This window comes from Lynx canadensis, chromosome A2, assembly GCF_007474595.2.
Source record: "Lynx canadensis isolate LIC74 chromosome A2, mLynCan4.pri.v2, whole genome shotgun sequence".
Classification (NCBI taxonomy): Eukaryota; Metazoa; Chordata; class Mammalia; order Carnivora; family Felidae; genus Lynx; species Lynx canadensis.
The window spans coordinates 12,632,932-12,654,726 of record NC_044304.2 but is presented as its reverse complement, the minus strand read 5'-3'; the positions used below and the strand labels follow the sequence as shown (position 1 = coordinate 12,654,726).

At 55.3% G+C, this 21,795-nt stretch overlaps 1 protein-coding gene across 7 annotated transcripts in view; it reads right to left on the bottom strand.

Annotated features, from left to right (window-relative positions):
- MYO9B (myosin IXB) overlaps nucleotides 1–21,651 on the bottom strand; it is a 90,643-nt gene extending 68,992 nt beyond the window's left edge. For 5 of the 7 annotated variants that reach the window (XM_030303761.1, XM_030303786.1, XM_030303801.1 and 2 more), the window contains exons 1-2: nucleotides 8,800–9,929; nucleotides 1,219–2,114 (exon numbers count right to left, since the gene is read on the bottom strand). In XM_030303761.1, coding sequence (XP_030159621.1) covers nucleotides 1,219–2,058 — 840 coding nt within the window. In that variant the 5' untranslated portion in view covers nucleotides 2,059–2,114; nucleotides 8,800–9,929. Of the gene's footprint in view, nucleotides 1–1,218; nucleotides 2,115–8,799; nucleotides 9,932–21,599 lie in introns of those variants that run through there. The other 2 variants (XM_030303770.1, XM_030303810.1) reach the window with 2 other exon arrangements.
- Nucleotides 21,652–21,795: the final 144 nt, after the last annotated feature.

Sequence of the window (21,795 nt, the reverse complement as noted above, 5' to 3'; positions counted from 1 at the left end):
CTAAAAAAAAAACATTTTTTTTTTCCAATTACAAGAAAAACATAATGGGGAAAGTGTGGAGAGTGAGGGGATAAGTGGGCATTCTCTGTACTGTCTGGCTCAATATTTCCATAAACCCAAACGCTCTAAGAAATATAACTTCCATCGTTACATTTAATAAAACTTAATTATTTAGAAACACTTAATTCTGACACAATCTACTTAGAGGAAAAAAGAGCAGAGCCCTGAACTCCAAACCCACAGGCACAGACCCCCGGGCCCATGCATTGTCCCAGCCCTCACCGGGTGACGAAAGTTACACCGTGATCTGAGACACGGATGCATCTGGCACCAAGACCCCAAGAGTGAGGGGTGCTGGGTGGTCCTTGCCACTGCCCCTGCATCCAAAGGGCTCAGTCACAATGATGCACCAACGGCTTCTGTGGGGTCTGGCCAATGGAGACGTCGGATGGAGGGTGGAGGGGGCTTCCTCACCCACCGCCTTTATGGTGATGCCAGGAGGCCCCCTCTCTTGGCCTCACTGTCCCCTAGCCCCCCAGGCCCGCACCCCGCCTTGCCGGTTTCCTTCCGAACACAGGCTCCATTGCCGAAAACACCCTGTCACGAACTGTTCAGTTTGGACACGCCGTCCTTTTCTTTCTGGAACTGGAGTATAGATCACCGCCCGCCCGGTAGAGATTAACAGTGTATTAATCAGGCCCTTTATTCCCTACAAGCTGATGCTTTGATATCAGGAGGCCTGGCCGGCCCTGAAGGCACTGCCCCTCCCCTAGGCTAGCTAATTCTTGAGAGCAAAGGACTCACCCGTGAGTGTGCCTCGCCTAGGCAAGCCAACCATGCCAGGGCCCATGCTGCCACCACTTGTTACCAGAGCCACCTTCCCCCACCCTGATCACCCCGGGGGCCGAGTACCAGGCAAGCAGCGCAGCCCCTACCTCCCGGAGCCCCCGGAATTCTCCAGCCTGGCTAATTCTAAGCCTGCCCACCCCGGCTCCCCCGTTGCTTCCCGTGAAAACCACAACAGAGACCGTGCCCATGGTTTCTCCTCGCTCCAGCCCCGGTGCTTCCCGGCGTGGCCCCACGTGGCCGGCCGAACCCCCCCCCCCCCGCCCCATTTCCAGGACACCCAGAGTATAAGAAACGGTCTTCTCCACAGCAGTGGTCCCGGCGCAGCTGGACGGGAGTAACACCCACACGTTAGCAAGAGCGACACCTCACCTCCAGCACGGGGCCGGCGCCCAGGATGGTCCTCTCGACGCCGCTGGCGTAGCCCTTCTGGCTGAGCGCGGTGAGGCAGTGGATCAGGAAGTTGGTGCTCTGCGTCTTGCCCGAGCCGCTCTCGCCCGAGATCACGATGCACTGATTGACGTGCTTCCGGAGCATGGCGTAGTAGGCCACGTCGGCCAGCGCGAACACGTGCGGCTCCAGCTTGCCCAGCTGCTGGTTCTCGTACATCTTCACGTACTTGGGGTTGTAGATGGGGAGGAACTTGAAGGGATTGACGGCCACCAGGATGCTCCCCGCGTACGTGTAGATCTTCTGCTGTAGGAAGCGGTGCCTGAGGTTCTTCAGGAGGTTCTCCTCGGTCAGCTCGGGGAGGTTGCACAGGTCGTCAAAGTCCGCCTGCGGCCGGGGCAGGAGGCCGCGCTCCACCAGGCGCCGCGTGGCCGTGGCCTGGGACACCAGCTGCATGTGCACGTACTGGATGGTGCCGTCCGCGTTGCGCTCCTGCAGCAGGAAGTAGTAGCCGTCCTCCTGCGGGTGCTCGTCCTGGGCCCGCCGCGGCCACAGCAGCACGCGGTGCACGGGTGAGTCGTTGGCATCCAGCACCCATTCCTCCCCACCGGTCTCCTTCACCTCCACCAGCACGTAGCACTTGGTGCCATCCAGCTGGAGGCTGGCGATGGCATCCTGGATGACGTCGGACGTGGTGCTGTCCTTGGTGGCGGTCACGCGGCACGAGGCCTGGCTCTCGCTGGTGGCCAGCTGCGGGTAGATGTGCAGGTGGTAGGCCGCCTGCCCCCCGCGGCCGGAGCTGCCTGCCTCGTTCACACTCATCCTGCCGCTGGCCTGGCCTCAGCATGCCTCCCGGGCTCGGGGCGCGCGTCCTGGAGCTGGAAGGGAGAGGGTGGCACGGTCAGAGTGGTTGTGGTGGGGGGGGGAGGGACACGGTCACCCAACCCTCGGCCGACAGTCTCAGACCCGCGGCCGGATGGACTTCCCTGCCCCTAACAGGGCTCTCTCGAAAAGCAAGAAGGGGGCGCCTGGGTGGCTCAGTCGGTTGGAACGTCCGTCCGACTCTGACTCAGGTCACGATCTCGTGGGTTCGGGAGTTCCAGCCCCGCATCCGGCTCGCTGAAGCTGTCAGCGCTGAGCCCGCCCGCTTTGGATCCTCTGTCCCCCTCTCTCTCTGCCCCTCCCTCCCCTGCTCACAGTCTCTCCAAAAAAAAAGAAAAAGAAAAAAAAAGGCAAGAAGGGTAGAAGAGCCTCTGTCTGTCCTTAAATGTGACCCCTGATCCAAGGTTTGTGACTCTTGCAGAGTGACATCACCAGATTCCTGCCCCCCCCAACACCCAAGGTCAAACTCTTCCCCTGGAGTTTGCTTCATCCCGGCCCCCCCCACCCCGAGTCAGCATCTTAGACCCTCAAGTCCAATGGCCATAACTATCTCTCAGTTAAGCCCTTCCCGGCCCACATCCTTCCTGGCCTCTCCCCTCTGATAGAACCTCCCCCAGAAGATCCCCAAGTTCCCCTGCGGGCCTTGGTTATGTCCCCAAAACACACGAGGGGCAGCAAGAGGCACGTTGGGTTGAGCAAGACTGAACCTGCCCCCAAACCTAGAGATTCCGAAACCCCACAGAGGAGGACTAAGGTGGGGAGAGCCCCCCAAAACTCATTTGAGAGAACTGCTCAGACTGCATTTGCTTCTAGAACCCACAACCTCACTCTAATCATGACAGTACCATCAGACACACCTAGGCAGATCAGGGGCATCCTACAGGCCACCTGGCCAGCCTTCCCCAAGACCGCCGAGGTCTTAAGCAACACAGAAAGACGGAGGAACCACCCAGACAGGAGGAGACTGGGGACATGTGGCAACCACGTGCAGTGGGTTCCCTGGACGGGGTCCTCAACCAGACAGAGGACATGAATGGAAGGACTGGTGACATCCACATAACATCAGGAGGTTGGTTAAAAGCCGTGTACCAACGTCCATTTCTTACTTGTATAAACACACCCCGATAATGTAAGATATTTACATTTGGGGAAGCTGGGGGAGGGGCATAGGGGGCTCTTGTACTGTCTCTGCAACTTTTCCATAGATCTAAAGTAACTCCAATAGAAAAAGTTTATTTAAAAAACAAACGAAACCTCATTTGCTTCTTCAGACATCGCAGGAAAAAGAGACCACGCCGCCAACGCTGGCAACAGTTCATTTTGTGTCTTGGAGCGAGAGGCACGCACGCAGCATGGGTCATGTGTGGGCTCGGTGTGTGCCACGTAAGCGTAGCTGAGGATACAAAGATGAACCAGACCTTGGTTCAAAGCCCAGCGGGAGCAGCTGGTAGGCAAACAAATGTGAGTGCATCAGCCACGCCAGCAAGAAGTTACTATCCTCGAGAGCCAGAGAAGGCTTTAGCGGAGTGGCAACATCTAAGAGGGGTTCTGAAGGATGAAGAGGAGTTCGTTCGACAGGAAGGCAAAAAGAGGGAGGAGGGTATGGAAGGCCCGCCCCTTGTTTTTGGAAATAAAGTTTCATTGGAATGTAGTCCATTCGTTTACACATCATCTACGGTCGCTTTTGTTGTAACAATCGAACTGAATAGTTGTGAAAGCCTGTAACCTTGAGGCCCGGAAAGCCAAACATACTTATTTTCCAGTCCTTTACAGAAAAAGGTAACTGAAAACAACAACAACAACAACAACAAAAAAAAAAATAGAAAAGAAAAAGTTTGCTGACCTGTACCCTAGAAGGAAGCGTGACTCAGCACCCTGAGCTTGAGGGCCCGCTGGAGGCTGAGATGATTCGGACTCTGGGAAACCAAGTCCTGCAGCATGTGGGCAGGGCAGGGGAAGGAGAGGCTAAACAAAACTATACATTACGAAGCTGTTACAATAGTTCACGTGGCCAGCTGTAGCTAGTGGCAACAGGTAGGAAGGTCCGGGGTGGGGGGAGGCGGGAATATTTATTTTTTTAAACTTTCTCCAAAATTAAGTAATTTTGGTGAAATTTTCTCCCAGTTTAACAAATGTCACATGTATGCTAACAAAACCTGGATTGTTCTTTATGTGGTATGTAGATACCTGTGAACGTTTCTCCGTGTCATAAAATACACCTTGAAACATGATTTTTTTTTTTTTAATTTGAGAGCGAGTGAGCAGGGGAAGGGCAGAGGGGGAGAGAGAGAGAGAGAGAGAGAGAGAGAGAGAGAGAGAGAGAACCTTAAGCAGGCCCTACGCTCACCGCAGAGCCTGCCACAGGGTTTGATCCTACAACCCTGGGAACCTCACCTGAGCCAAAATGAAGAGTCGGATGCTCAACCAGCTGAGCCACCCAGGCGCCTGCAACATGATTTTTAATGATGTCGCTGTACACAGAGAAATTGTGAAGCGTGTGATCCTTCTGTTACCAACGGGCAGCTGGTTTCTGATTTCCTGGACACACATCTTTATGCGTAACTCTGAGCATCTCCCTGGGATTGATGCATTTATGCAGGGTTAGCAGATAAATAGATACCAACATTGCTAAGGGTCTTCAAACAGCCACAGTATACTGCAGAGACTGTATTAGATTACGTGGCCCATCTAGTTGGGACCTCACTTGGCAATTTCTTTAGAAGTTAGTTATACAACTAGCATGTGACCCAGCAGTTCCCCTCCTAGCAGTCACTCAAGAGAAACGAAGCAGATTCCCCTAGAGGGATTGGACACGAATGTGCTTTGTGGCATCTTTTCTAAGAGCTCCAAACTGGAAACAACCCAAAAGTTTATTGACCAGCGAATGGACGAACAAACCGGCCGCACAACGCAACGCTACTCGGCCACGAGGCGGGACCAACCTCTAATCCTCAGAACAGCATGGAACAACACGGAACAATCTCAGGATCTGTGTGCTGAGAGAAAGAAAGAAGACAACCAAAAAAAATACGCACAGACCCAACAGTTCCGCTCCTAGGTACAGACCTGAAAGAACTGAAAGTAGCTGTTCAAAGAAATGCTCGTACACGCATGTTCACAGCAACACGATTCACAACAGCCGAAAGGTGGAAACGACCCAAGGGTCCAACAGCTGATGAGTGAACAGAATGTGGTCCATCCACACAGGGGAATACTACTCAGCCACAAAAAGGAACGAAGCCCTGATACATGCCACGATATGGATGAGCCTTGAAAACACCGTTGAAAGAAGCCAGACACGAAAGGCCGCACAGTGTATGATCCCGTTTATTTTTATTTTTATTTTTATTTTTTTTGTATGAGCCCATTTAAATGAAACATCCAGAGCAGCAAATCCATCGAGGCAGGAAGCAGATCGGTGGTTGCCAGAGGCCGGAGGCAGACAGGTGGAGGGAAGAGGAAGTGACTGCTAAAGGGGAGGGGGTTTCCTTTCAGGGAATGAAATTGTTCGGCAGCCAGAGAGAGGTGAAAGTTGCACAACACTGACGATATATTAACCACCACTGAATTGTACGCTTCAACATGGTGAATTCTACGTTATGTGAATTTCACCTCTGTGAAGGTTTTTTTTTTTTTTTTTAAGGTTATTTATCTTTAATCTCTACAGCCAACATGGGGCTCAAACTCACAACCCCGAGATCAAGAGTCGTACGTTCTTCTGACTGAGCTAGTCAGGCGCCTGCAATTCAATACAGTTGTAAAAAGAGTGTATACAGTATGATTCCACATATATATAATTCTAGAAAACGCAGACTATAGAGACAGAAAGTCGACCACTGGCTGCTTGGGGGGGAGGGGGCAGGTTGGGACGACAAAGGAGCCCAGGGAGACTTTTGGGGTGATGAATGTGTTTACTATCTTGGTTGTGGTGGTGGGCTCATGAGTGTTTACGTGTGCCACAACTCCCCAAATTGCACGCTTTAAAGAAGTGTAGTTTACAGTATATCGGCTGCAGTTAATAAAGCTCTTTTTAAAACATATATATTGTTGCGGCCCCTGGCTGGCTCAGTCGGTTAGGTGTCCGACTTCAGCCCAGGTCCTGATCTCACAGTCCGTGGGTTCGAGCTCCACGTCGGGCTCTGTGCTGACAGCTCAGAGCCTGGAGCCTGCTTCAGATTCTGTCTCTCTCTTCCTCTCTGCCCCACCCTAGCTCATGCTCTGTCTCTCTCTCTTTCTCTCAAAAATAAACATTAAAAAAATTAAAAAATATATATATTATTATTTAAGTTTATTTATTTGGAGAGAGAGTGGGGGAGGGGCAGAGGGAGAGAGAATCCCAAGCAGGCTCCATAGTGTCAGGTTGGAGCCCGACTCAGGGCTTGAACTCACAAACTGTGAGATCATGGCCTGAGCCAAGACTGAGTTGGGCGCTTAACCGAGAGCCACCCAGGGGCTCCAATAACGCTCTAAAAATTACGTGCATTACAAAGGAACCCAGTCCCCCAGGAAAGCATCTTTTCAAAACTTCTTGCTTTCTTTCCAAAATGTCCAACCCGTGAGCCCCGTCACGGAGTTCCTCGGATGCCACAGTGGACAAGGGGTAGGGAACCTGTGTCAGGTGTTCAGAGTGCCAGCTGCCCTCCTGGCTGTCCCCCGACTGCAGGAGGACATTTACAGGCAGCACCGCGCCCGCCGCGAAAGGTGGAGAGTGTATGAGCTTCCAGGTCGCGGATGTGCACCTTAATCGCAGCCACGCGAACGCACACACGTGCTCATGAGCACACAACACGCGCAGACACGGACACACGTGGGCAGGCACACTCTTCCATACGGACACACCCACACACGTGCACACACACACCAAAGCACATGCACAAGCACGGACACACCCGCGTGCAGTTTCATACGAACACTCCTACACACACACACACACACACACACACACACACACACACGGCACCTTAACGCAAACACGTGCACACACACACACACATTCACAGAGCCAGGGCTTCAGACACAGCTGGACCCTTCTGGCACTTGTGCAGACACAGCTGATGTGCGCCACAATTTTGGGGGGGGGGCCCAGCTCACAGACTCGGGGCTCTGGACGGTCTCACGTCCAAGTGCAGGGATGTGGGTGGTGGGAAGGTCACACGGATGCACCTGCTTTCTCCTCCCAGCAGACACTGACCTAGGTGAGGAGGCATCAGAGCCCGCCGATGTCACCTCGCTCTTGCTCACGAGGCCTCCCTGCCCTGCCCTGGAGAGGGTCTGGTCAAAGCCAGAATGGGCTAAGGGCCACATGGCCGGCTGCCCTCAGTGCCACCCCCTGTCCTCCAGAGCCAGTGAATCATCAGGTGCCGTCACAGCCCCACAGGGGATGTTTGTAGCCCTGGGCCCCTTGGTGTGGGGAGCAGAAGACAACCGCATGCTCAGAGACTGGGGGCCATGCGGGCAGTCACAGGACCAGCTGATGTGTGCTCCACCCCTCTAGGCCAGGAGGAAGGAGATAAGACTCGCTCAGGGTAGCTGCTGACCACCAGGGCTGCAAGGAGGGGAGGGGTAACCAAAGAGTAGGGGAGCGAGGGACAGATAGCATCTGGGGCCCCTTGCAGGAGTCCCCACAGGGCCCACCTGCCCCACGTAGGTCCACCACATCCACTTCCTGGGAAAGTCCTCTGTCTTGGACCTGTCTTGGGGCCCTCCCTGTCCAGCCTGGCCTCACCTGGCCCTTTTCCCCAAGGAGCCTGCGCTCTCCTTCCCCCCCTGACCCTTCCCCAGTCATCTGGGGCAGGACCCTCCCATTGAAATGGCTCATGTGCCTGAAAACCAAAGACACTAATAAACCCTTTTCCAGCTTAGGGAAAAGCCTGGTTGCCTCCTCACTTCCACGTGACTTGGAGCTAGCCCTTCCTACTCCCACCTGTCCCTCAAGTCGCCATCCCCCCCCCCGCCCCCCACTGTAAAAATCGCGGTGCCTCTCCCCAAAGATGCCACCGAGCTCCCACCAGTCACATCGGCTGGCCACTGGCTTCTCTTGGTTCTGCTCACTTGCTCTGTAGCCCCCGGGGATGGAGGCATCACCTGCACCTGCTCTTGTGCAGGGGACACCCCCCCCCCCCGGCTCTGCCCCCTGGGGCCCGTCCACTCTGCTGCATGCTCCTAGGGGCCACACTCCACCCCCAGCCCACCACAGCCACCTCTCCTGGGCCCCAAACACCCAGAAGGCTTGTTCCCTACTCCCCCCCCCACCCCCACATCCTCCCTGACCACATCCTGACTGCTGTCACCGTGTCCCCAGAACTGTCCTCTTCTCACCAGCCAATCAGGAGGGACCCCCTGGCAGCACTGGTCTAGGTGTGCGTGTCCCAGCACAGAGTCCCTCGAAGGCACCCCACGGCCAGCCCTCAGAGCCCCTGGTCATCGGGCCTGATTCAACATGGCCACCCGTTGGTTTCTGGAAACACTCCAGCCACTGCCCACCCAACCAGAACCTTGCAGGGCTTCTCCAGGCCAATCAGGGACACGCTGCCCAAAGCCCCTGACCCCCAGCAGAAAGCCTAGTTCTCCTGGCCTGGGCTGTTTCCCTGCGAGACACCAGCCCCGCCTTCACCACAGGCCTGGAGGGCCAGCCACCCACCCGCTCCCAGGCACCCTGCCCCCTCTTTCCCTCCTCTGTACCTCAGATGAGGGGCTCGCCCCACCCCGGGGGGCTGTCCTTGTCCCCTCAGGTCAGAAGGCTCCTTGAGCCCCTCCACCGGCTCTAGGACGGCTCTGCTCTCAGGGCAAAATCTCAGGGTGCACTGTGTCCCCAACAACAGAAGCACAGACCAAGAGTTCCCTTGTTCCTCCGTGTGCTGTATCATTTCCCCTACTACACCGCGCTGGTCAGATTCGCTCTGCGTTCTCGCTTCAACGGCCCCCGATCCGATCCATTCTGCCCCAGCGACTTCCCGAGAGCCTCACCCAGGCGAGAGTATGGGTGTGGGGCAATACGAGGGTGCTTGCCTCACAGCTTCCTCGCTGGCACCAAGTGTTAATATTTTTCTCAACCCACAGGCATCAGTGGGCACAAAAGAGCATCTTGTCATTGACATTCCTTCGGCTGTCAGGCGGGGCTTCAAAAAAAATTTTGTGTCGTGAGCAACTATTTTTCTGTTTCTGTTAAGTTGCTCACGTCCTTTGTCCATTTTGTTTGTTTGTTTGTTTGTTTTTTTCCTCCTGCTCATTGCTTTGGAACAGCTCTTTGTATAGGAAGGGTATTGATGGTTTGTCAGGGTCAAGGACACTTGGCTTCCACTTCCGGTGTTTTGGGGATACAAATGTTATATTTTCCAGGCAGTGGATCTGTGGGTCATTTCTTTCATGTCTGTTGCCTCGTCCTCTCCCAGGTCTGATTAACATGGAATCGTACTTTTTGTCTGTACCCCTCTCCTTCCCTGGACTTATTCTTTACGTTGAAACTCTCATCCATCTGGAAATTATTTGGGTGGTGTGGGAGTTTTCCTAGGGCCGCTGTGATAAAGTACTACAGACGAGATGGTTTAAAACAACAGAAATTCATTGTCTCACGTTTCTGGGTGAGTCCAAAATCAAGGTGTTGGCAGGCAGGGCTGGCTCCTTCTGGAAGCTCTGAGGGAGAATCCTTCCCATGCTTCCCCCCAGCTTCTAGCAGCTTCTGCCAACTCTTAGCGTTCCTTGGCTTGTATGTGCGTCACTCTGATCTCCTCATCCATCATCACGTGGTCCTTTCCTGTCTCTGCGTCCTCTCCTCTTCTTCTAGAGATGCCGGTTACTGGATTCAAGATGAGTTCATCCTGAGACCAGGGAGTCTCTTTAGTTTGTTAAATACAGTATATGAATTGACATGCGTGGGTCTGCTTCCGGGCTGTCAATGCCTGTGAGGTGCCACGTTGTTTTGATGAACACAGCTCCAAGGGACATTCTTAAATGATGACATCTCTCTTGGAGGGGGTAGGCCATTTTCTCTGGCTTCTGATCACACCTTCCTCATTGAGTCTTAATGGAGCCTGAGATCTGGAAGTTGGTCACACTGTGGCTTGAAGGTCCTGGTCACAAGTGGATATGAAACCTGTGCCCCAAGAATCTCCAGCCTGTGCCCAGAACGAAAGGAAGTACGTCTGGGGCTGAGGGAGGGGGGACGGCTCAGCCAACCGGCGACCGCAGGCTGCAGCTATGCTGGGGGCAGCAGGTCCCAAAAACTTGCGTGTTCACCCTTACTCTGAACCGTAACGCCGTTCTACCCTCCAGGTGACGCTCACTGAAGCACTCACAGGTGTGAGAAGGGGGAAGTGAGACCCATCTCTCCGCACTGATTCGATCTGTCTACCCGGGCCTTCACGGGAGAGATGTGCCCTCATCACCGGATGGAAATCGAGCTGCCAGGTGAGAAAACTGGCCCCTGGAAGAGCCAAATGGTGGAAGCAAAATGCCCGCCGAAGCATGAGTGGAGAAATAAAATGTGGTCTGTTCACCTGGTGGAATATTACTCAGCCATAAACAGGAACAAGCACTGGCATGCACTACAACGTGGGTGGGCCTTAAGAACGTCGTGCTCAGTGAAAGAAGCCAGACACAAAAGGCCACACGTTGTGAGATTCCATCTACGTGAAACGTCCAGAACAGGCAAACCCATAGAGACGGCAGAAGGCAGAGCGGCAGTTGCCAGGGGCCAAGGGAGGGATGCTTCCTTCCGGGGGAGACGGAAATGGTCCACAACTAGACAGAGGTGGGGATTGCACAACATGTCCACTCGATGCAGCTAACGCGAATCCTCATGTTATGTGCACTTTACCACAGTTAAGAGAGATTCCTGCTGAAAAACCCGAGCCGTGGAAAATTAAAGGGCTTTGCAAACACCACACAGGGTATACTTTCTGCACTGTGAAAAGACGTGGACCTCAATTCAGGGCCTTTCTCTTATGTTCTTGGAGGAAGGAGGTGCAGGCAAAGTGGCGGGGGGGTGGGCACACAACCAAAACTCAGGCCCTGATTGGGGGCCAGGGGAGTGGGACAAATGTGAATGAGCTGCTCTCAAGGCCCGGCCAAGGCCCCGTGCTCAAAAATGCAAGGTTCTGCCTATCAGCTTGGCGAATAATTCGGAATTTACTGGAAAATAAGGCGGACAGGGCCTCCAGAAAGTGTAGTGTAGCTGCTTCGTTTATATAAGGCCATAATTTGCAGCCACATGTTTATCAGATGAAATCACTCTCCAGCTAAAAGGAGAAGGCCAGCATTACAGCAAGATCATTTAGGAAACGCCACTTAACAACTCTGGGCGCCTCCATTTTCCAACGCTCGCTTCCTGGAGCCTGTGGAGGCTTTTTAAGAAGAGATGATCACGTGAAATTATCTTCAAGATGGACACGCTGAGAAACAGGCACAAACTGAGCATATTTCTCAGGTGTGGCAGCTCGGAGCTGGAGGATGGCTTAGGGTTTACGTAGGGGTGATGCGGCCACAAGCCGAGGAACGCCAGGAAGCTCCCAGAGGCTGGAAGAGGCAGGGAAGGAAGGATCCCCTTGTCCCCCTGGCCTCTGGATCCTTTGGAGGAAGCAGGTCCCCACTGATGTCTGGATTCTGGACTTCTGGACTCCAGAACTTCAAGAGAATAAATTCCTTAATTTTTTTAAATGTTTATTTATTTTTGAGAGAGAGACAGAGACAGAGACTAAGCAGGGGAAGGATAGAGAGTGACTCAGAATCTGAAGCAGGCTGCAGGCTCTGAGCTGTCAGCACAGAGCCCAACACGGGGCTCGAACCCACGAATGTGAGATCATGACCTGAGCCGAAGTAGGACGCTTAACTGACTGGGCCACCCATGCACCCCATTAATTTTTTTTTAATGTTTATTCATTTTTGAGAGACGGAGCACGAGTGGGGAAGAGGCAGAGAGAGAGGGAGACACAGAAGCTGAAGCAGGCTCCAGGCTCTGAGCTGTGAGCACAGAGCTCAACGCGGGGCTCGAACCCACGAACTGTGAGATCATGACCTGAGCCGAAGTCAGACGTTTAACTGACTGAGCCACCCAGGCAGCCCAAGAGAATACATTTCTATTCTTTAAGCCACTGGGTTTGTGGTACCTCAGACCACAGTTTACGGCAGCCCCAGAACACGAATCCAGGTGCCCAGGGCAGAAGATACCAGATGCTCCGAGCAAGGCGCTGATACAGAAGGACCACTGCCTTTCTTCCGTCTGCTCTGAATACCCCCTCCCCGGCCCCCCCCACCCAGAAGCCCATCCCAAATGCTCTCGCACAACTGTCCCTTTCTTCCCTAAGTCCTGCACTCCAACCTTCCAGTCTGGACCAACCGGTCTGAGCCCTGGAGAGAGCCCCTCCCTCGGGCATATGCTGGGGCAGCATGTTCTATTCTATTGGTTCAGCTGCCCTCGGGGCTGACACAGGCTGTTTGCTCTCCCTGGGGTCTGTGACTACCTCTCCCACCCCCTCTGAAAAAGAACAGGCTGTCTTTTTCCAATGTCCCGCTCGTCAACAAGTGTTTCTCCAGACGTGGATATGCAGAGGTGAAGGAGGCCAAAGGGCTCTGGCCTTTAGGGAGGCTGATGACAAACCAACCTATGAGCAAAGAGGCATTTCCAACAGGGACAGCTCTCGGGAAAGGAAAAATCCCGCGTGGTATTACACCAGTGGTTCTCACCCAAGGGCAATGCTGCGCTGCCCCAGCGGACCTCCCCTCCGATTGGAGGCTGGAGACGTTTTGGTCGCCACCGCTGGGGGAGGGGGTAGGTACCAGGGCATGTGGCGGATGGAGGCCAGGGATGCCGCTCAACATCCTACCGTGTACAGGATGGCCCCCACCGTGAAGAATGATCCGGCCCCCGGACGTCAGCAGTGCGGCCACGGGGACAGAAACTGACCAGGGCAGGGTGGTCATCCTGGATGAACCAGGAGGCAGAGAAGCACTCATCAGAGATGGTTGCTGATGCCTGTGCAGTGGGAGGGGGCACACGGACTGAGCTCCTGGGGAGGGCCGCCTAGGCGAGGGCGGTGAGCGCCAAGGGCAGGGGCAGCTGGGGCTGGTCTCAGAACAAGGAGACCAGTGTGGCCAGCAGGGCCGAGGCTGGAGGGGGAAGGGCTGAGGTCAGGAAGGTCAGATCCCGCAGGGCCTTGCGAACGTGGGACGGGACGGATGGAGTTTCAATTTTCATGCAAGTCTGATAGGGAGCCTGGCTGGTTGGAAGCAGTGAGAACCAGGACAAGAGTGACATCTGGAAGGGGTCAGCTAGGCTGTATGTGGCAGGTGGACTGTGGGATGGGGGCGGCGGGGGGGGGGGGGGGTTGTTGTTGGTCCACAGCTCCAGCAGGTGTCTGGGGCTAGGAGGGAGGGGATTGCTGGTGGCTGTGGTCGGGCCATAGCCTGACACAGGACAGTTCCGGTTACAGGGGGAAGTAAGACAGGCTTTCAAGGTCCTGTGGGGACCCGCGCTTCAGATCCTTCCCTGGTGACCGGTGGGCTCCCTAAATGGAGACTCGGAAGGCTCCCAGGGAAGAAGGTTGAGATGGGCCGAAGAGACCCCTTTGGGGGTCCCTCTCCAAATCACACAGTCCCCCTGCCGCCATGCCCAGGCAGAAACACACAAAAGCCCTGCTTGAGACCTTGACTGAGAGGCCCCTGGAAAAGGAGGGGCCGCACCCTGCCCCACTCTGCTCTTAAAGGCAGTCTGGACCCTCACGGACCTCAGGCGGGGCTCGAGGGGCTTCTGTGCCAGCCCTTCACAAGGGACAGAGCAGGCCCACTCCTCGGCCTAAGTGCCCCGTATGGGTCAGCCACCTGGGCCCGTGGGAATCCCCCGCCTCGGGGCCAAGTCCCTGTGGAGCCCCCTGTCGCAGTGGGGACACTTCGCCTGGGGAGCAAGTCCTGCCCCACTGGTGGCCCACAGAGCCATTAGCCTATGGGAACCTGGAACAAAGCAGCTCCTCACTTAACCTCTCCAAAGACTCAGACGAGCTGTTGTCGTCCCCTCAAAATCCACATCGCCTGCCACCAGGAGCCCCGCGTAGCTGTGGTTTCTTCAACGACACACCCCCTTCGACTCGATCCTTCCGGCGGCCCACTGGTTTTCGCTTCAAAATGGCATTTTGTTCTGATAAAACTCTTCCTTTGAACACGACTTACTGGCGTAGAATCCACAGATCACGCGGCTCACGCCTTGGGAGCGCCTGGGACAGCAGTCTGTACTATGGTCAGACGCCTGCCATCACCACCCCATCCGCTTCAGAACATTCCCACCCGAGAGAGAGACCACGGATCCTCTGTCCTGCCAACAAGACCCTCAAGCCCCATCCTTGTTTTCTGTTCCCGTGGAACTGGCTTCGTTACTGATCACCAACCACACTGGCCCCTCCCTGTGTGTGGCCGCAGGGCGGGCAGCCTCCAGAGTCGCCTCCTCTCCTCCACCTGTGACCCAGGGCCTCGTGGCCTTCATCTGGGCAAGGGCTCCTCCTGGTCACAAAGTCCATCCCCTGGCCCAGTTTCTGCCGTGATGATCCTGGTTACACTTCTGGACCCAGTGAGATGTCCCAGGCAGCCCACAGCCAAGGGTTTTGCCTCGTCAGCATCTTTGGCGACAGCCCCCAACTGGCTCCCCTCCCAGCCTATCTACGCATCACCACAGGGCAGGGGCAAAGGTGTCCCTGTGGGCCAGTCACAGGTTTGACACACAGTGTCTCAGCCACCTCTTCTTGCCCTGGAGCTCAGCATTCTTTCAGACCCTCCTCTCTCCCAGGCCAACTGTGGCCCCGGGGGACATCTGGCAATGACAGGAGACATACCTTTGTGATTGTTCCCACCCGGGGAAGGGGGAGCTACTGGCATCCAGGGGGGTAGAGACCAGGGATGCTGCCCGGTACCCTACAAGGCACAGAACAGTCCCCACCACCGAGAGTGACCCGGCCCTACATGTCAGCAGTGCTGAGGTCAAGAAACACTGTGTTCATCAGTTGGAAAAAAATATTGATTTACATCCCTAACTCATAGACACACCAGAATAAATTCCTGGGGACTTAGATGGTACAAGCCAGGGTGATCCCTCCTAAGGATCGCTTTTTGCTGAATGATTTTCAGATCTTCCAGAAACTTTTTTTGTCCAATTATCTATGGCAACGGGCTGGTCCCAAAGTCATTTTGGTTCAGCAACAGAGTCGTTTTTAGATCCCCCTCCCGTGACCATGGCAACAACGGGGCCAGATTCCCTCCTGGCGTCTGTGAGATACCTCCTCTCTCCCTCCCCACTTGGTGCATTTACATGAACGCAGCATCCTAGGACCTCTATTAATTAACTGAAGTTAATTAATGTGTTAATTTTTTTTTGAGAGAGAGAGAGAGATGGAGAGTGAGCCAGGGAGGGGCAGAGAGAGAGAGGGAGACAAATCCCAAGATGTGGGCCTCAAACTCGCGAACCGTGAGATCACGACCTGAGGCGAAGTCAAGAGTAGATGCTTAACCGACTGAGCCACCCAGGCGCCCCTAGTAACATAATGACAGGACACGAAGTCTCCTAGACTCCACAGAACCCCTAAACCAATGGTTCTCATTCTGGGGTTGACTTTTCTCTGAGGGGACACCTGGCAATATGTGGAAACATTTTAGCCTATCACGACTCAGGGGGTGGACAGATCAGGGACGCTGTTCAACACGCACGGGACAGTCCCCACCACAGAGAAGGACCCAGCTCAGGTGTCCCCAATACCGAGGCTGAGAAACCGTGCTTTAAATAAGAGCAAAATTCACACGCTTTGGGGTGTCCCCAGGGCCTCCCAGGCACAGCAGACATCAGCAAGATTCCAAGCCCAAGTTCACCTCCTGCACAATATTCAGAACAAGGGAGCAAGAGCGAGCCGGCCTTGTCGGGGGACCACGCCAGCTGCGGGGGCCTACGGACACCTGCCCCAGCCAGTTCAGGCTCCTTTCTCTACCTGACACCCCGTCCCTTAGCTTCCGTGCCTTCATCTTGGCTCCCTGCTAAGCCAGCAGGCAGACTCCTCGGGGACCACCTAGGGGAGACACGGGCTTCCCAAGGGCCTAAGGGCTGGGCTCGCCTCTTGCACTTTTTTTGTGCCACCTGTTCTCCCACTAGCTCCTGATAAATAGCATCTCCACGTATAGGCGAGGATCCCAGGGATCTTCCCAAGCAGTGGCCGGAGACCCTGCTCACCAGGAAATGAAAGCCCCGGGTGCATCCCAGAAACCTGAGAAGCGACATCTCAAGTGTCACCCCTCCACTCCCTCTGTTCCACCCATCCTAGGACGGGATGGAGATGCTCAGAGAGACGAGCAGGAGGACCGGGGCAAAGCCCCAGCGGGCCTGCCGCTGACGCACTGCTCTGACTACACTTGCAAGGATGCGGTGGCATCGGCCTCCGAGGGAGACGACCTTTGCCAGGGCTTGCTGGGGGAAGCTCTCGTGTGTCCCTCTTCCTCCGCCAACAAGCCCTGACCGGGTCACAAGCTCGCCGGGTGCTGGGCGCCTCTCCGCGGGCATGACTCCTGACATCTGCACTCGGGGGAAAGAGGCGAGGGCCGTTCTGCTCTCACGGTAACCCTGAAAGCCAGCTCTGCACCTGCCTCGTTAACCCTTTTTGCTGAATGATTTTCAGATCTTCCGGAAACTTTTGTCAAATCGGCTATGGCAGCGGCTGGTCCCAAAGTCATTTTGGTTCATTAACAGAGTCGCTCTTAGATCCCCCTCCTGTGACCGTAGCCAACACTGAGGCCAGAGACCTCCGTGCGCCCCCGATCACAAATCTTCGCCAGCCCCCAGGTGGGCACACACAGTCTCCCAGGCCTGGTTCTAAATACACCCCTGGTAAAGTCCCACGAGACCCGCTCTTCCCGAGCCGGGTCCTTGTCTGTCTACTGTCACCCCAAACGTAAGGACGTGTGCGAGATCTGGAAGATTCCTAATGGGATGCTTCCAAACTTGATGTGGCCAACTTGGCCACCTCCCTTAAAACGTTTCTTTAAATGAGTGAGACCCAACAAGATGAACTCTATCGGTGTGACTGTTCGTCCAAAATTGCTTCACTAAATAAAGACGGAATTTGTCCCTTACCCAGTGTTATGGGCTGAAGTGGGTTCCACCCACCTCCGCACCCCAATTCCTCATGTTGAAGTCCTACTCCCCAGTGCTCCAGAATGCGACTGGATTCGGAGATAGAGTCTTTAAAGAGATGGTTAAGTTAAAATGAAGTTATTAGGGTGGGCCTGATCCAACAGGACTCCTGTCCTGACAAGAGGAGATTAGGACACAGACACAGAAGGAAGAAACCAACCGTGCCAACACCTTGATCCTGGGCTTCCAGATCTGTGAGACAATGCATTTCTGTTGCTCGAGCAGCCTGGTCTGTGGTTCTTTGTCACAGTGGCCCTGGGAGATTCGTACACCCAGCAGAGACAGAAATGAAATGCCTGTAGCTGGGTCCCCTCTCGCACATGCAACCCTGCTGAAGCAGGGCAGAGCTAGGGTATAAACGAATGAGTCAGACCTGGACAGCTTATTCATTGCTCCGACTAACCCGCAGGCCGAACCCTTGAATCACTACTTTATTTATCATCAGCCACGGGCTCAGAAAGTCTCGACGAGGAAATGAGTAGAACCCAAACTCATCGGCTGTGTCTCTGAGACGTGCCTAATCGCCGAGGCCCCTTCTGGGCCAAACTGAAAAGAGGTAGAGTGACAGGGCCCGTCGGGGACCCGGTGGTGCTCAGACAGAGCCCTTTGTTCTGCTATGCTGTCCGTCCGGAGGAGGGCAGAGAGAAGGGCCTGTCTTGCTCTGCGGGGAGGCCGAGCAGGGGCTGCCTGGCACAGTTGGTCAGGGATGCTGGGCACACAAAGGGCTGGTGGATGGGGACTGGTGGGGGAGGGCAATGTTCAGAAGGGGTCGGGCGGCCCCAGAACGTGCTGTTTCCTCCCGTGGAGTTAAAGCAGCTATGGCATGGCTGGGGAATAAGCAGAGAAGGACGCACAAAGAGCAAAAGCTAGAGAGTCTGTGCTTGAGGACGGACCGGCGCCTGGGGCCAAGAGCCACGCTGATCTGGGGCCACCTCCAAAGTCGCTCTCGAGAAGAGAATCTAATACCTCTAATCTCGGAAGAAAACCAGTAGTTTGTTCTGAGATGAGGGACGGTTCCTGCAGAAATCCAGGTCAGTTGTAAGACAAAGATAAAGACAACGGCATCTGCTGTCCCAGTGAGCGAAGATGGCCCTGGCTCACCTCTTGGTCCTCCTCTGCTGTCCATTCTTGGGGCACGCTGCCTAACTCCCCCTCAGTCCTTTCCCAACCGTGCCTCCTTTTTATCAGGACTCTAGATTAAGAACTGACCAGATGGCAGAATTCAGTTGCTGGCCGCTCTACCCCACGCCTGCCCTTGGCTGCCGTTCCCTGGGAGCAGATCAAACACCAAAGAGTCACCGAGGCAAAGGTAGGCCTGGGGCAATAACCAGATTTCACCCCAGAGCGGTGGTTCTTGAGCCCCAAGAAACCCACAGCCACATCTGGTGGGCACAACTTGAGGGGTATTATTGACCTCTAGTGGGTGGAGACCAAGGATGCTGCTTGCTATCCCTGTAATGCGTGGGGTGGCTTCCACAGCAAAAAATAACCCAGCCCCAAATGTCAATGGTGCTGCAGCTGAGAAACATGCTCTAGCAGTTTGGTCTTTGCCAGTTGAAGGTTTCTAATGACCCTTCATGTTTCTGGAAAGCCCAGGGGACCATCTCTGAAGTCACCACTTGCCTGAGCTTCAGTTTCCACACTGAGAAAAGAGGAACCCAGACCGCTTACGGCTGGTTGGCAGAATAAAAGAGATGGGTATAAAAGCTTCCGACACAGAAGATGCTCAATAAAGAGCAGAGCTGTGCAGGGATCTGCTCATGCAATTCCCTCTTCCTGGCTTGATTGAACACCTCCATATCCTTCAAGGCCTGGCTTGGACCCTGCCACTTCTTCCAAGGAAACCTGCCAGAACTCCCCCAAACCCCAAAGCTTGCACTGCTTATCCCTGATTCTGTCTTCACAACTTCCTGCGCCACCTCTGTTGCTGCACTGACCACGCACTCTGAATTTCATCATTCCTCGGGGAGGGAGAACACTAGAATGTCCCTCCTCCAGGGCATGAGGGCTCATCTCTGTCCCTGGGGCCTAGCCCCCAGTGCTGGAAGGATCAGCCCTGGCTTAACTGAACTCTAAGCTCACCCAAGACACAACTTTGGGGGGGAGACAAGGAAAGGGAAGTGGCAAGTTAACAAGCCCCTGTTGGGGACAGAAAACAGACCACACAGCCAAACAGAAAGGGGACATTCCCAAGTCTCCACCCTCTTCTCCGGGCCAGAGGCCTGGAACTGAGAGAGGGTCTCAGGGACGACTTCCAACCAGAAAGATGCAGCTGAAGCTCGGGGAACAGGTGTAACGTGCAAAAGCAAAGGTGGAATTTGTGGAATTTTCCACGTGGAAGATAAAGGAGCAGTAAAAAGATCGTCTTTTGGATACAAACCATACAATGGAAAGTTGAACAAAACTGGGATCACTGAAGTCAGGGACTGCATAAAATACGAGGGGGCTGTATGCCAGAGACACTAAGGTTATCGAAAAGGGCTTGGGTTTTAAGGTTGAGAAATGCTGATTGAGGCCAATCCATTCATTTTGCAGGTGAAGACACAGACAAAGAGACTTGACCAAGGTCAGGACCCCAGACACAGGACCCTCCGTGAAAGCCTGCCTGGCTGCGCTCCAGGGAGACAACGACCAGGGCCATGCAACCAGAAGATTCCAGTCCTGTTCATTGGGGGGGGGGGGGGGGGCATCCTGGCCAGGGCAAGCCCACACTGAATGTCTGTAGAAGGCATGACTTTGGGCTCTGACAATGTGTCCTGGGGCAAGCAAGGCCAAAAGCTACCTTCCATAAGGGCCAGAACATTCTGGAAGTAAAGGGAGCAGATATCTCTCTGTGGCCCTCTTTACATTCCATCTACCCAGATTCATCTCCTGAATGAGCTATAAACCCAGACTCCCCAGCCCTTCTGGCAGATGCCGGACAAGGATCCCCCACAGTTGGGAAAGAAGAGAAATTAATGCTGATTAAAACCGCCCAGTGCAAGGCCCTTGCCAGAGCCGGCCCATCGGACGATGAAACAACTTCCCAGCTCAGATGCCCAAGGGGCCCCCCCCGCTGCTCCTGGATGCCTTAAGAGACTGGAGCCTCCAAGGCCAGAATACACCTCAGAAAGGTAGGAGCTGGGACCCTCCACCTGCAAGACACAATGTCCCCACCAGCTCCCACCTCAGACAAAGAGGTGTGAGTGAGAGAGGCTTTCCCTTAAAGTCCCCTAGCCTACAGGGCGCCCGGGAGAGAAGGGAGAGGAGGGAGCGCATGTGGGCTGGCTGCTGCTGGCTGCCGCCGTGGCTGCCCTGCCTCTCCCCGGCTGTGAGCTCAGCCGCCGCCGGGGGACAGATTTCCTGTATGTCGTTTTACCCATTTAAGTCCAAGGATGCAACTCCGAGGAGGTGGTGACAGCTTAGCACACGCGTTCCCTCCCCCCTAAACCCAGTTCCGGGCCCCCAACGAGGTCCGGAGTCTCCTTCTTTGCTCCCTGGGACCCCAGGGCTCCAGCCAGCCCTGTCTTAGCAGAGTGGTGTGGTTTTCCAAATACCAGAACACCAGCCTAGAGGGCACTGGGACTCGCTCCGGTTACCCGGTGGTTGGGGATGAAGTCGGGAAATAGGAGAATCCAGAGAGAAAGGGGACCCCCCAAATGATATGGGCTGCACCCCAATGTCTGTACAGGGCCACTCTTGTCCTTTCCTCTCCTCTCTATCCCCCCCACCCCAACTGGCCCTCAGTTCTTGCCACAGTTTTTTCCCCCTCTCCCCTCTCCCATCCCCCATTTCCCCCCTCCCCATTCCACCGGCCTCCACACCAGGGAGTTCAGACCTCCAGGATTTGAGCACCCACTGAATCCCAGGCGCCTCCCTCCCCCAGGAACCATTCCCTACCCCGTCCACCGAAGGCAGACGGTCCCAGGCCGTCCTATACCGTTTCCCTCAATCGCATCTCAGCTGTCCCCCCACCGGCCTTGCCCCACGTCCCCAGCCTGGGCCTCTCAACCCCGCCTCCTTGCCTCCCCGCTCCTAGCCCCGTTTCCTGCGACCCCCCAACTACCACTAAAGCCACGTCCTCCAGAGAAGCTGCTCAAAGCCACAAGACCTGCTCCCTCCCCATCCGTAAACTCCCTCACCAGGCCCTTCCCATCAACTTTCTCCTCAACCATCCCGCTCCCACCCCATCGCCAGCAACCCCTTCACGACCCCCAAGCTCGTTCCCGCTCCCTCGACTCCTGCCTTCGCGCCTCCTCCCATTAATCCTCAGCTCCGTATCCTCCAAGGCAGCCCGCCAATGCGAGCCTGGAGATCGAGCCCCCAACCCGCGGCCGCCGCCACTCACCTTGGCCTCGGCCGCCGCGCGCCGCCGGTCCCGGGCCGGGTCCCTGCCCGGCCGCCCGCCCGACCGACCGCCCACCACTGGTCGGGCCGCTCCGCCCCGCCGCGCCCGCCGCTCCCCCGCGCGCTCCCGCTTCCGGGTTTCGGAGGGGCGGGGCTGGGGCGTGACGCCAGAGCGCCGCAGGGCGGAGCGTCCCGAA